General features: G+C 39.0%; 1 protein-coding gene across 5 annotated transcripts in view; it reads right to left on the bottom strand.

Annotated features, from left to right (window-relative positions):
• SORCS2 (sortilin related VPS10 domain containing receptor 2) overlaps positions 1-14,362 on the bottom strand; it is a 1,236,053-nt gene that overhangs the window by 71,767 nt on the left and 1,149,924 nt on the right. For all 5 annotated transcript variants that reach the window (XM_020992124.2, XM_020992120.2, XM_020992121.2 and 2 more), the window contains exons 15-17: positions 4,214-4,334; positions 1,881-2,014; positions 730-858 (exon numbers count right to left, since the gene is read on the bottom strand). In XM_020992124.2, coding sequence (XP_020847783.1) covers positions 730-858; positions 1,881-2,014; positions 4,214-4,334 — 384 coding nt within the window. The remainder of the gene's footprint in view (positions 1-729; positions 859-1,880; positions 2,015-4,213; positions 4,335-14,362) is intronic.

The following is a 14,362-nucleotide window of genomic DNA, read 5'->3' as shown; positions in this document are numbered from 1 at the left end:
TTAATGAACTCTGGAGCTGCTTTTAGCTTTAAATCTGTGCTGCCACAGGTAGAGGCTGGCTTAGATGGCCTTCAAAGTTCTTTTCAACCATGATAACTCTGTGATTCTTGACATTACGCTATATGTCAGATATAGATATCAGGTGCTGTCTTCTAAGAACCAGGAATATTCACTCCTAAACTTTGTAGCCCAAGGTGTATAAGATTAGAAGATTCCAAGCTACAGGGCATCTCAGAGATTACCCAGTCTAACACCCTCATTTTATGGTTGAGAAACTGTATCCCAGAGAAGGGAAATATCTCTTCCAAGGTAACATGGGTAGGAAGTAGATAGGAAATGGATAGAAAAAAGTCAAGTGTAGTATCTAGGTTTGCTGACCAGCTCTCCTTCTACAATACTATGTCAACATTTCTCAAGAAGCATATTTCATGCCCTCTGGCTCTTCATAGTTACAAAGTACTTTTCATACATCTCATAATAGTCCCCTGAAGGAGGCAGGGCAAGTATTTTTATTCTCATTTCACAGATGAGGAAACTGAGGCATATATAGAGGAGGTGAAAGAGAATAAATGGCCAAGATAGGGCTCCAACCCAAGTCTCTCGGCTGCAAGTCCAAGATTTCTTCCACTAGCCCTCTCTATCTAATAATAGTAGTACAAAGAACTGACTATTGTGGATTGTTCCATCCCCTGTGTATGAGAGAGAGAAGGAGCAGGACCCCACACTTACCCTGGGCTGCTAGTGTACGCCTGCCCCAACACACAGTCTTCAGGAGGCAAGTCAGGATTAAACCAGAAGTTTGCAAAACACTTTTTGGCTTCTGATTTTGAAGGTGCTGATCGTTCAAACCCATAATCACTAAGAGAAGAAAAGAGAGAGGAGAGATGATTAGATATCATTGTAGTCATTTCAGGGCAATCCCCTGCCCAGCACACTCTAGGGAAGGGCAAAGTTAAGAAAATCCATTTAGAAATTATCACTGAATTTAGAGGACTTTAGAGGTCATTTGGTCTGAACCCCGTGTTTCTTCAGATGAGAAAATTGATGTCTAATAAGGGGAAATGGCTTTCTTCATGGTCCCATAGGTGGTAAATAATCGAGCCACAACTTGACCTTGACTACTTAGATTCTGATTACAGTATTCTTTGCTTTTCATGATGCCTGTTGCTATGGGAAGGATTATGGAGTGGTCCTGGAGGTGATGGACAGCAACGTGGAAAGAATCCCTTTCTGATATTTTTGAGCACTGAACAGTTCAATAACTTACCTAGAGTCACACAGCCAGTATAGGTCAAAGGTGGAACATGAACCCAGATCTTCCTGGCTGTAACCACTGAGCTGTGCTGCTTGCCATCCTCCCCCTCCCAACCTTGAGTTTATATCTTTGTCTGTCTCTGTCTATCTCTGTCTCTCTATCTCTGTCTGTCTCTCTCTCCCTCCCTCCATCTCTCTCTCCCCTACCTTCTTTTTCCCTTCTCTTTCTCTCTTTCCATCTTGCACTGCTTCACTTTTTCCCTCTTCCTTCCCCCTTATGTCTCCCCCCTTTCCCTGTAGAAATTTGATATCCATTTCCTAACCATGAAAAGAGTCATGTACCAATATTCTGTACATTTTATGTATTCTAGTTAAATATCTTTGTTTCTTATGGCCCATGCTGGATTATAAGCTTCCTGAGATTGAATACTGTATCTTACTGAAGCCTTCTCTCTTCTTTAGCATGGACCACAGTGCAATATGCACAGTAGGTATTTCACAAGTGGATCCTGAATATGTGATTGAGTAAATGTATTTTAAGTCTGTGCCTACACAAAAACCAGCCCCTTTTTTACCCCAGGGGCCACTCAGACTCATTGATGACAAGAGGCTTTCCTTGAACTCACCAAAAGAAGTCTGAGCTTGAACACTTGCACACACTGGATGTGAACACTGATGTGAAGCTCTGCCCCTTGATACACCATGATGTGGTCTTCCTTTTCCGGAAACTCCTCTGTTGGCCCATGATACAACGATTGCCCTGTAATCAGCAAAGATGTCAGGCTACAGCACATGATGGTGACAGTTCTAGTTGATAAAAGGAAGACCTTTTTTTTTGTCACTAGACCAAAAGTTGCTCTGAGGAGCCCCATCAGATAATGAATCACATCTCTCATTTTACAGGTGAGAAATTGAACCCAGAAAGAGGAAGAGACTCACCCAAAGTCCTACCACTAGTAACTGACAGAGCCCAACTCAACTGACTCCCCATCCAATCTCTTTCTGTTGCATCACCCTGGACAAGATCATGGAGTGACAGTACATAAGAATGATCTCCTAACCTACCCCTATACGAGAATTAGATTTTGGCATATTCCAAATAGCCTGCTTTTCTATCTAAATAATGTCTAGCTTGGCCTTGACACATGGCAATCTGAGAAGCTCTAAGTGTCCCCAGATACAGTTATATTTCTTTCTATTTTAAGTTTTGTACCTCTTAGGGCCCCTCACTAACCATAGAGCCAGTGTTAAAATATATACATTTCATTCTGTGTGTGTATGACATGTCCATCACCCTCTTAAAGAAAGTATTCTTGACATAAAGTCATGAGATCTCTGTGTGACCTGCTAACTTTTGGCTTTTCTCATTTCTTATTTCAGAATCATATTTTCCAACATTTTTTATCTTCTTATCTTATGCCTATCTTTGCACCGAAGTCAAAGAACATCAAACTACATGTTGATTTAATGCAGAGCATCTTTAAAATTCTCCTTCACGTGTCTCTACTGCAGGGGTTCTTAATCTTTTTTTGTATGTCATGGATCCTCTTTGGCAGCCTGATGAAATCTCTGGACCATTTCTCAGAATAAAGTTTTTAAATATATAAAAATAAAACACATAGGATCATAGAGGAAAGCAAAGGTTAGTAAAAAATAAAGATGTGTGTGTGTGTGTGTGTGTGTATATATATATATATATATGCACATACATTTTTATATATAATATCACTTATATGTGATAAATGGGAAACATATTTTTGTTGTTGAGCCATTTCAGTCATGTCTGACTCTTAGTGACACCATTTGGGGCTTTCTTTGCAAAGATACTGGACTGGTTTGCCATTTCCTTCTTCATCTTGTTTTACAGATGAAGAAACTGAGACAAACAAGGTTAAGTGATTTGCCCAGGGTTACAAAGCTAGTAGGTGAAGCTGGATTTGAAGTCAGAAATATGAGTGTCCCTGATGGGATATACCTATATCTATATCCATATTTACATCTATTTCTATATCTATATATTTCCCATCCGAGGTAATGGCCTCCTTGAAATCTACCCTAGGTTACAAACCTCTTGCTCATGTCCTTATTCTCTACAATGTATGTTGAATAAGCTATAATTATTTTCTTGTGTGTCTTTTTACAAATGCTTATCATGAATACTGCAATAGGAGATGACCCAAATGTTCCAGGAATTCATATTTTTTGTTGCCTTTGGAGACACGAAAAAACACGATCCCCTAATACTTTTATTTGGCCTGCCAAATAAAGAGAACCCGTGATCGGTGCTTTCATTTCACTGTAACTTCCTTTTATCCTCTCATTATATTTACTTTGAGCGTTTCAGGACTGAGACAATTCAATTCCATTAGTAACATGCTTGCTCACCAATGGTCATTAGTAACTGGAAAAGGATCTCCCATTTGTGATACTGAGAGCAAAGTTAATGTTTAGAGACAGGCATAAAATGATGTGATTCTTTGTCTCCTCTGTCCCCCTTTTACATAGTAAAAGTACTACCACCCTCATTGCAGAAGCAACAGGGGGCTGAGGACTGAGGGCTGTTTTCCATTTTTCTTTGTTTCAAGGGGTTACCAAAGAATTCATCACTGAGTAGCCAACCTATTTTTAAAAAGGTTCTTTGATCTTCGGTGGATTAGCTCTATTAGTCTGTTGCAGGAACTGATGGAATTGAAGTCTTACTGGTCCATTACAACCTGTCAGAGCTTACACTCTGATATGGCAGAGCTCAGGTGACCCAGGGTTACCTAGTCCATAATGAGGCATCATAGTAGGACTTGATGAAGGAAGCCACCAACTGTTGAGTCATTTGTTCCCAGAGCCTGCATTGGTGTATATCTTATCCCAATTTCTGGTTCATTACGGACAACTGAGACACAGTCAAATTCAGTGTTGTCCATGCACAGTAACTGCTTGCTTCTTTGCAGTTCCATCAAAATACCTGTAAGTTGGTGAGATTCCAGTAGTCATAATCATCCTCAGTGCATTGCCTGGGAAAAGAGGGTCTGAAGTCCACCTTCACCAGCTCCCAATCTGAACGGAAACTTATATGACCAAAGACTCTGGTAAAGGAGAGGAGAGAACATATCCAGAAATACTCATTTGTTTACCATCCCACCCCCCAATATCTGTTAAGTGTATAGAGGGCTTTATGCTAGGTTCTGAGGAGATATTAAAATGGAAAAAAGGAAAGACTGTCCTTGCCATCATAGGTTTACAGTCTGGAGGGTTGGGGAGAAAGACAAGATAAATGTACCATAATACAGTTTGGAATGTGAACATGCAATGAATAAAACACGAAGAAGTACATTAATTCTGAAGAAGGGGATATCATTTCCAGCTAGAAATATTAGGGTTAGGTGGACCTTGGGGAATGTGTATGAATTTGGCAGACCAGTCTCCTCACTATTCTTAGGTAGAAATTATGAGGAGGCAAATTTCAATTCAATATATAAGTAGAATTTACTAATACTTACTGTTCTTCAATAATAAAATGGACTCCCTAGTGAGCTGGTAGACAAATTTTGGGGAATATTCTGGACGGAATTTATGGGCTTGATGATTGACTCAGGTGTCTTTCAATTTTCTGATTCTATGAATTTGTAATAAATAATCCCTGCCCTCAAGGAGCTTACAATATACTTGGGGAGGCACAATGTATATATGTAAAATAAAATATGTGTATATATATATATATATATATATATATATATATATAAAAATATAAAATATATATATATATAAATATAAAATATATATATATATATAATATATATACATATATAACATATATGTATATATATGTGTATATATATATATATAATATATATTCTAAATAGTAGATAGTTAAAAACTAAATGGTTTGCTGCAAAGTGTTAGCCTCCCAAGAAGGCAATGTAAAGTTTAAAGAACACTGACTCTGGACACAGAGGATTTGGGTTCAAATTCTGCCTGTGACATTTACTAACTATATGACTTTAGGCAAGTTGCATATGTTTCGTTAACTAAGAAATGAAGAGATTGGAGTAGTAGACTCTGAGGTTCCTTCTGGGTATAGATTTATGATCTTTTCATCTCATAATGTTGTTGTCTGTCCATAAATATATTAAGGGAAAGAGGGAGAGAGGGGAAGAAAACAATCATTTATTAAGTGCATATTATGTGCCAGGCACAGTGTACACTGTACTTTGCATACAGATATTATGTCATTTGATCTTCACAGCAACCATGAGAGATAAGTGCTTTGATTATCCACATTTTGCGATTGAAGAAAATGAGGCAGATAGTGGTTAAGAGACTTGCATAGGGTCATACAGCTACTAAATGTCTAAGGCTATATTTGAAGTTGATTTTTCCAGTCTCCAAGCTCAGTGCACTCTACCCATTGTGCAATCTAGCTGCCTCAGAAGAGGGAAAGGCTCAGAAAGTAGTATTATCAAGTAGCCAGCTATTTCTGCCCTTAGAACACAAAGTCATCATGACCCAGCTCTTTAGGGTATACTGTGCCTTAAGACCTCTAGCAGCTTGGAATAAAGCTCATTCATATCAGGGTAGCATAAATATAGGGTAGCTAGGTGGCACACTGGATGGAGCACTTGGCTTAGAATCACAAAGACTCATCTTCATGAGTTCAAATCTGTCCTCAGACACTTACTAGTTGGGTCACCATGGGCAAGTCACTTTACTCTGTCTGCCCAAGTTCCTCATCTGTAAGATGAGCTGGAGAAGGAAATGGCAAACCACTTCAGTATCTTTGCCAAGAAAACCCCAAATGGGGTGATGAATAGTCAGATATGATTGAAGTAACCAAATGAACATTATAACTATAAACACATTGGGAAAGCTTACCCAGCGAACACTGCTCCTTAATACTCCATATAATTAGTTTGAAAATATCAGCTCAGAAGCCTGGGACAGCCCTGCTTCTAAAAGTTGGTTGTAGACAGTCTTAGAAGGGAAAAGAAGCTGGTGACCTCTTTAGGGTTATGGGTAGCAATTAGTGTTTTCTGTCACACAGATTAATTGTTCTACTTTCTGATTATAGCAATACAGAGAATGGCCGTTCAGTCCAATCAATGAATATATTTATATTATACACATATAAATTTATACATACTTTAATGGATCTGTAATATCATTGATATGAGTAATCCTTTTAATGCTGTAGATTGTAGTATATATATATATATATATATATATATATGTTTACATATACACACACTATATATGAATATATTCATATTATGGTTATATATGTGTGTATATATTTGTGTGATATACATATAAGTAAAACTATATATATATATATATGGGAATGTGTAAATATATAGGATATCAGAGAAAAGGAATCATCTAAGAAAGCTTCATGAGAGGTAAGGCTTGAGTTGGGCCTTGAAGGATATGTGGGAAAGAGTGAAAAGTGTATTTCAGGCATTAGGGCCATCATAAACAAAGGAACAAAGAGAAGAAAGAGCCAGCCATGTAATACAGGATGTGAAGGGTGGATAGAATAGAACATTTGTGTTAGGGAATGCTGAAAGATAAGATTGGATCAGTAAAGTGATGGTCACATCATAAGGGGTACTGACTACTCAAAAAAAGGCATACCCAGAAATGAACAGGCCAGTTCTTTTGTGTGGCTTATGACATGTCTTCAAAGGCCGGTTCCTAGAGAGGAAACATCTAGGTTCAATTCCTTAGGCCAAACTAATGAAAGTGATGAAATGAGTCAACAATTCTACTGTCTTCTGCTGAGGTTGGATCCATCCAGAGTACTGTGACTATGTAACTCACTGACAAATGAGTTGGTCCACATCAGGTGAACAGGATGACTAGAAGTCTTAGAAAGAAGAATCGCATAGTAGAAAAAAAAATCTGGATTTGCAATAAGACTATGACACTTAATAGCCACGTGATAATAGTATGTTTGGGGAAAACACTCCATTGGGAGGGGGGTACTAATTGTTTTTTGGTGGCAGACTGTCTTGACTCTAGACATAGCCCTTTTTCTTGTTTGCTACTCCCTCTCTTTTCTGGATTTCACCATTAATCTTCCAAGCTAGAAACATCCATTTTCCATGCCATCTTTCACATGAGAGGTGGAAAAGCAGTCAGATATTTTAGATAGAGACCTTATCCTTACTTGGTAGAATTTGTGCCAAGTCTTAAGGCAGCCTTTCACAATGACCTTGTAGATTTCTTCTCCTGCCCTGACATTCACTAACTCTTCTGGTTTCTGGTTATCTCACTAGTGACCATGACTGGAACTTTTGCATCCTGTTGTGGCTGGATCCTTGTTGTACCCTTACCCTTATCCCTCATCCCATATCCTTGGATATCTCCAGTTAAGCTTCATAGTTAAAGAGTGTCAAATAAAACACATATTGCTTTGCTTTACTGGCATATCTACCTTTCTGTTTGTAATATGTAAGATGGGGGCAAATAATACTTACATTGCCTGCCTCAAAAGGATGTTGTAAGAAATAACAATTTCTCAACCCACAAAATGCTATAAAAATGTGGGATAATATTAATTATCTATATCACATCAGAGATTATTAAGAGAATGATGGGTATTTAGCCTGCATAATCCAATCCAAGACCACAAATGTTTATTAAGGACATTGTTTGTGCAAGGAGGCCCTGTAATTGGCTGGAATGTCAAGTGGGTAAAGGCAAGACCTTTAAATAAATAAAACTGAATTTAACAACAGAATTTGCAGTGCTGGTGATATCCAAACAAAGACTCGAGAGGGGGCTTGGGAAGCGATTCCTGAATTAGGAAGCAGGATTGACTAGACGTTCCCTCTACGAAGTGGTACAAAACAAAGTCCTTTATTTGGAGGGGTGAAGCAACTTTGTATCTTCTCTAGGGGGAGGATGAAGGTGCTTAATATGTTTGGGGGATTAAACTGAATTTCTGTGGGAAGAAAACATGAGCACGAACAGGGTTTTTTTTTTTTTCCTGTTTGTTCCTAATAACATGAGAGAAAGAAAATGAGAAAAGAGAGGCAGAGGTGAACAATTTGAAATCATTCATTTTAAGATATTGTTAGGAGGGAAGGAGGAAGCAAGTCAATGTGTTATTATGATCTGTCCCATAATGGATGGCTACAAAATACTGGCTAAAATGTGGAAATGAACTAATCTCCAGCCACCCCACATTCATCGTTGAACTCGGACAGAGGCTAATTTGCACCTATTAGCTGCTGTAAAGAACTGCCTGAGAGGAAAATGTCAAGACATTTTATTACAAAGTCAAGTGAAGGAGAAGGCCTGCCTGACCTCAGGATCATCTGATCGTGGCTTAGAACCAGAAGGGATCTTCGACAGCATCTAGTCCAATCCCCTTTGCAGATCTCGCAAATGCCTCAGCCGAGGCCTTATTGGTGCATTCATTCCTCCCCACCTCAGGCCTGGTTTTAGTGCAAGGTCAGTACACTCTGTGTCTTGAGTGACTTTTGACAAGTGAACTGAGGCATAACAGCTGCTTGCTTTCTGATACATGTAGGATGAGACCTGGTATGTGATTTCCTTTGAAATGGGAATGTCCTCCACAGGCTGCAGGTCAATAATAATAATAATAATAGTAATCATAGCATGTAAATGCTAGCTTTAAGTTTTGCAAAGTAGTTTGTAAATGTTATTTTGTTCATCCTCACAACAACCCTGGGAAGTAAGTACTATTCTTATGCCCATTTTGCAGATTAGGAAACTGAGGTACCGAGAGGTTGAATGATTTGCCCAGGGTCACACAGCTAGTGTTTGAGGCAGGTGTAGAACTCAGGTACTCCTGACTCCAAGCTCAATACTCTATCCTCTGCACCACCTCACTTCCTCAGCATCTCAGGTGAGTGCTGCCCTTGCACCTTGGAGACAAAATTGTCAATGGCACCAAGAAGTGGTCATTTGTTCAGGGTCCTGCACTCAGCACATCACAAAGGAGGGATCTGAAAACGAGTCTATCTGATTTTAAGGCTAGCATTCTACCCACTATGCCAGGTATCTCTGATACGCATTCTGACGGGGAAAAATAGGAAACAAAATTATTACCAATAACTACAAATAATAGGTCTGGAAAACTCTTTTCAAGTTGATCAACTCTACTTCTGTATATTTCTCTCCAAATAATCTACATTTTAACCATAGTTCATCTCCTTCCTCCTCTCTCTGCCCCCTTTGCTATTCATTACTTCTGGAATGCCCTCCTTTGCCCTAATTCACTTGCTGTGGACCTTCAAATCTTCCTCAAATTCCATCCCCTTCATAAAGTTTTTCCTGACCCCAGAGCTACGATTAAGGATTTTTTTTTTTTTGTAGGTGAGGCAAGCACCACAGATCAGTAGGACTCCCTCCTTGTAGGAGGGAGGCAGAAATGTTGGGATAATGGCATCATCATTGCTGATGGTGTGGAGGTTGGGAGGAAGCACCTTATCGTAACCTGCCCAAGGGCCGTGAGGGCTGCCATTGACTTGTACCCTGCAAATGTCGCACTCTGGTGAAAAGCTCCAATCATCCCACCCTGGCTATGGTGCCTGATTTCCCACCTAGGGACCTTTCCCTTCTGACTTAATACAGAACTTTTTTTGGGTCCTCTAAAACGCACTTATTGTATAATATGTATTCTAGATAGCTCTTTGTTCATTGTCTCCCTACTAGATTGTAATCTCTGTGAAAGAAAGACAAGGCTAAGTCTCATCTAAATTTCCCACCTCCTGCAATGCTCAGCACAATTCTCTGCAAATAGTGCCTATTGATTGAAAGAATAATGCGATATTTCTCCACATACCATTTAAGCTCTGTCCAAAAATAACTACTTATGGGGCATGTCTCACAACGGGCTGCATCACAAATGCCTGGAATACTCACAAGCCCTATAAGACACAATTCTTCCACTAAGTACACCATGGCATCCATTGAGATTTGTAATGGAGCAGCTGGAATCGTGCTTTAATACCTTCATTGGTCTCTGTTGTAATTGGCAACTTGTCATGATCTAGAATGGCCTCTGGGACAATCAGTTTCAAGATATGATGGTGCCATTGGAAATACCAAGTAGTTTTTAGAGATGATAGTACTTCATCTACATCCCCATGAGATGACTTTAGAAAGCAGTTAGGAAGATGGCTGCATACTTCATTATTATGGGGAAATAATAATTGGGCTAATACCTTACATTTATTTAGAGTCTGGAAGGCTCAATGGATGTAAAAGAAAATGCTCTTTTGGTCTAATTAATCCTCACAATGTGCCTAGGAAGTCCTGGCTTTCAGTGAATACAAAAACTCAGCTAATGCCACTGGAAACATTTGTCATCTACTTAATTCTGAATTCCATGGGAAGGGGGTGGGGAGCAAGAGAGAAAATGCCAAAAGGAAGCTTATTTATTCATTTAAATTTAATAAGCAAAAGCTTTCTGTATGACGTCCTGGTGATAAATCTGACCGCCCACCAAAGCTGCTTATTCTGCTGCATGTTTTTGTTAACAAGTTGCCAGCTAAAAGCAGAACTTTCAATACAGAACTCTGGATTTCTATAAGGAAGGAGAGTGGCAAGGGATCTCACTTTTTTCTTCATAGGTGAAGTAAGGATAAAAGATGGATATTGTTTTTAATAACAATATTTATCATCATCACTGTCGTCATTGTCATTATTATTATTATTTCCTCGGAGAGGAAGGCTGACTTTGATGTTGGTAAGACCTGGGTTCATGCACTGTCTCTGACACATGTTAGCTGTGTGAACATAGCAAACCAAAAAAATCTTTTAATTCCACAGGTAACCCTGTAAAACTATGACTCTTAGGGAGACTAGATGCTAATCCACATTAAAGGATAATTTCCTCATCCTGGTGAAATCCAAAGTTCAGCATCTCTCCATAAACACACACACTTACACATGCATATACATACATGTGCATACATGTGTATGTACATTATTGTACTAATTATATAATAATTATATTATATATAAATTACCACATGATAAAATCAATTCACATGCCCATAGTGGTTTATAGTCCATCAATCAATCCACAAACATTTATTCAGAACCAATTATGACCCGGGTATTGTGGTAAGCATTGGGGGTACAAAAAAAAAGGCAAAACACAATTTCTGCCCTCAAGGAGCTTACGGTCTGATGGAGGAGACCACATGGGAACAAATACATCAAAAACAAGCTGCATACAAGACAAATAGGAAATAATTAAGAGAGGGAAGGCACTGGAATTAAGAGAGGTTGGGGAAGGCTTTCTGTAGTTGGGACTTAAAGGAAGCCAGGGAAGTCAGGGCTTTATAGTTTATAGTGTATTTCCTCATTGCAATACTGTTAGATGGCAATGCAAGTCTTAATATTAATAGCAGCTCATATTTCTATCATCCTGACTTTAAGTTTACAAAGCGTTTTCCTTATGATAACCCTTGAAAGTGCATTTATCATTATCCTTATCAGGAAACTAGTGTTCAGCAAGGTAATGGGACTTGCTTATAAATGCACGGCTACTAAGTCACAGAGAGGTGAACTTTGGCCCTCTAGCTCCAAGATGAATATTCTTTTCAAATATGTACAGTACAGGCTCCATTATTTTGGGGGCAGAAACAGTGTAACTGCATTTTCCTTCTCTGGCCTTCTGTTTCCTTACCTATACAATGAGAGCACTGGACTACGTGCTCTCAAAGGTTTGTTTCAACTTAAACAACTATGAACATCTTCTGAACAAGGAGCTGTCCAAGGTATTTATGGCAAATCTTCAAGTTTGGCAACATTTGTTAAGGGTTGAATTTGTGCAATGTGTGGTTTTGGGTGCTGGGGATACAAAGATGAACAAAGCCACTTTTCCTGTCCAAAATGGGTTTATAATCAAGTACATCGGTATGGTAATTGCATAAATAGCTAAAAGTTGGTCTAAATAATGTAAAAATAAAATAGCATAGAAGATTCAAGAAGAATGGACCACTTAGAATTGGGGAGGGTGTGGCATTGTTTGCATGTCTCCATAGCTGGAAGCATATTCTGTATGAGGAATCTGTTGGCATTTGACATTTTGTCTATTTCAAAGCATTATAGAATATGAATTGGAAGATCATTTCAAGAAGGCCATTTCACTCAAGAGTGAGATGCAATATTGCTGACAAGTGGTCACCCAGTCTTGGCTTTGAAAGCTCTATGGAAAGGGAACCTACTACTTCTCAAAGTAGTTCAGCTCTATCTTTGGACAGATCTAATTAAATAGAAGGTCTACTTTGCATAAAGCTTTAATTTGGTCTGTTGCAACTGTCAATCCATTACTAGAAGTTTTGCCCTCTGGAACCTAACAACAAATTTAATCCTTGTTCCATGTAACAGCCATTCAGATCCTCGAAGACAACTATCAGGCCCACACTAAGATTTGTCTTTGCTTGTGTTTTGATAAAGGGAAGTTCTTTAAAACACACCAAACTCTTCTGCTCCAAGAAATTTCTAAGAATGGACTAACTGATTAGACTGGTGATTTAAAATAGAGATGTCCTGCTGGCTATATGTAGCCCACCGTATTCCTGAGTGCAGCCTAGATGAGATCAAAATGTAGTTCCTATCTGAATTTCCCCAGAAGGGAAGAAGACAAAAGCTCAAGAACACTTAAATATCCAGCCATGGTGTTCCACAATCTTCTTTGTGTATAACTCCCATGAGCACCACAGAGTTTTGACACAGTATGATATGGATTAGTTGACTAATGCCAGCTGTGGAAACATGACTTTTCCATCTTTATTCCCAGGATAAAGGCAAAAGCAACATGGGAGACAGCCTGGTGTACTCCTTGGGAACAGTGGCTGCATCTGCTGCCTTCCCAAACCTGATGATTCTGCAACCCTACTTCTGTTACTTGGCTAAAAGAAGGTACTTTTGGAAAGTGTCTTGAAGCCATAAATCAACTAGGTTACCATGAAGGGGACTGATGAGACTCTTAAGGAAATGAAGTGAACTAGGTACCAGGCTGCAAATCCAATCATCATTATGTTTTAAGGTAAAATATCCTGTATGAAGCTTAGAGATACAGTTAAAGCCATCTCTGGAACAAGGGAGAGCCCCATTCAGAGTCAGGTGAGAGTACACAAAGATCTCATTAAGCTCTAATGTTCTATGTTCTAGGGTGCTTTTCAGCCATTATTTCATCATTCTATTGTCCTGTGTTTCTATTGCTAGACAGACACACAGTGTGGTTGATATTGATATTGGATGTTACGCTGTTGATATTATATGGGATCAGAATAAGTGAATCTATGAGTCTATACAGGCAACATGATTAGGCTAGTCTATGTACACAGCAATATTTAATAAGCTTTCCCTCTTTTTTCCTTCCTTCCTTCTTTCCTTGCTTCCTTGCTCACTTCCTTCCCCCCCCTCCTCCATATTTGCATCTCCAATTACCTTTTAGATGAGGTGACAGACATCTTAACCTCAACATGTCTAAAATTAAACTCATTTTTTTCCAAAAAATCTCTCCCCTTCTGAACTTCCCTAATATTGTAAGGGTACCATTATCCTCTAGGCTCCCAGGCCCACAGCCTTGGTGTTATTCTTTGACTCCTCACTCTTTCTTATCCCCTCTATCCAATCTGCTGCCAACTCCAGTCAATCTTACCTTAAAGACATCTCTCCTGTATGTCCCCTTCTCTTCTTGGATATTGTACCACTCTGGTACAAGGCCTCCTAAACTATCTTCAATATCCTCTTAGTCTCCCTGTCCAAAGTCTCTCTCCACTCTAGTCTACCTTCCACTCAGCTATCAAATTAATCTGCCTAAAGCACAAATCTCACCATATCACTGCTTCCCCTTTCAATAAACTGCAATGTCTCCCTATAACATCTAGAATCAAATATAAAATCCTCTATTTGTTATTTGAAACCCTTCACAACCTGGCTTTCATGGAATTCAGTCATAGGGTTATAGCAGCCTAGTAATTCTTTGCCAGGCAAGTCCTAATTAAATTATCAAAAGAGGTTGATATTTCTTTCTTGCTACCTCTTGGCATTCCTTCTCTACTTTGCCTCTTAGATAACCTTGAGTTTCCTGATGGGTTCAGTTCAAATCTCAGCTTGCATTACC

The sequence above is a fragment of the Phascolarctos cinereus genome, unplaced genomic scaffold, assembly GCF_003287225.1.
Source record: "Phascolarctos cinereus isolate Bilbo 61053 unplaced genomic scaffold, phaCin_HiC Scaffold_9;HRSCAF=440, whole genome shotgun sequence".
NCBI classification, from domain to species: Eukaryota; Metazoa; Chordata; class Mammalia; order Diprotodontia; family Phascolarctidae; genus Phascolarctos; species Phascolarctos cinereus.
The sequence above is the reverse complement of the archived record's forward strand: the minus strand, read 5'-3'. Positions and strand labels throughout refer to the sequence as shown.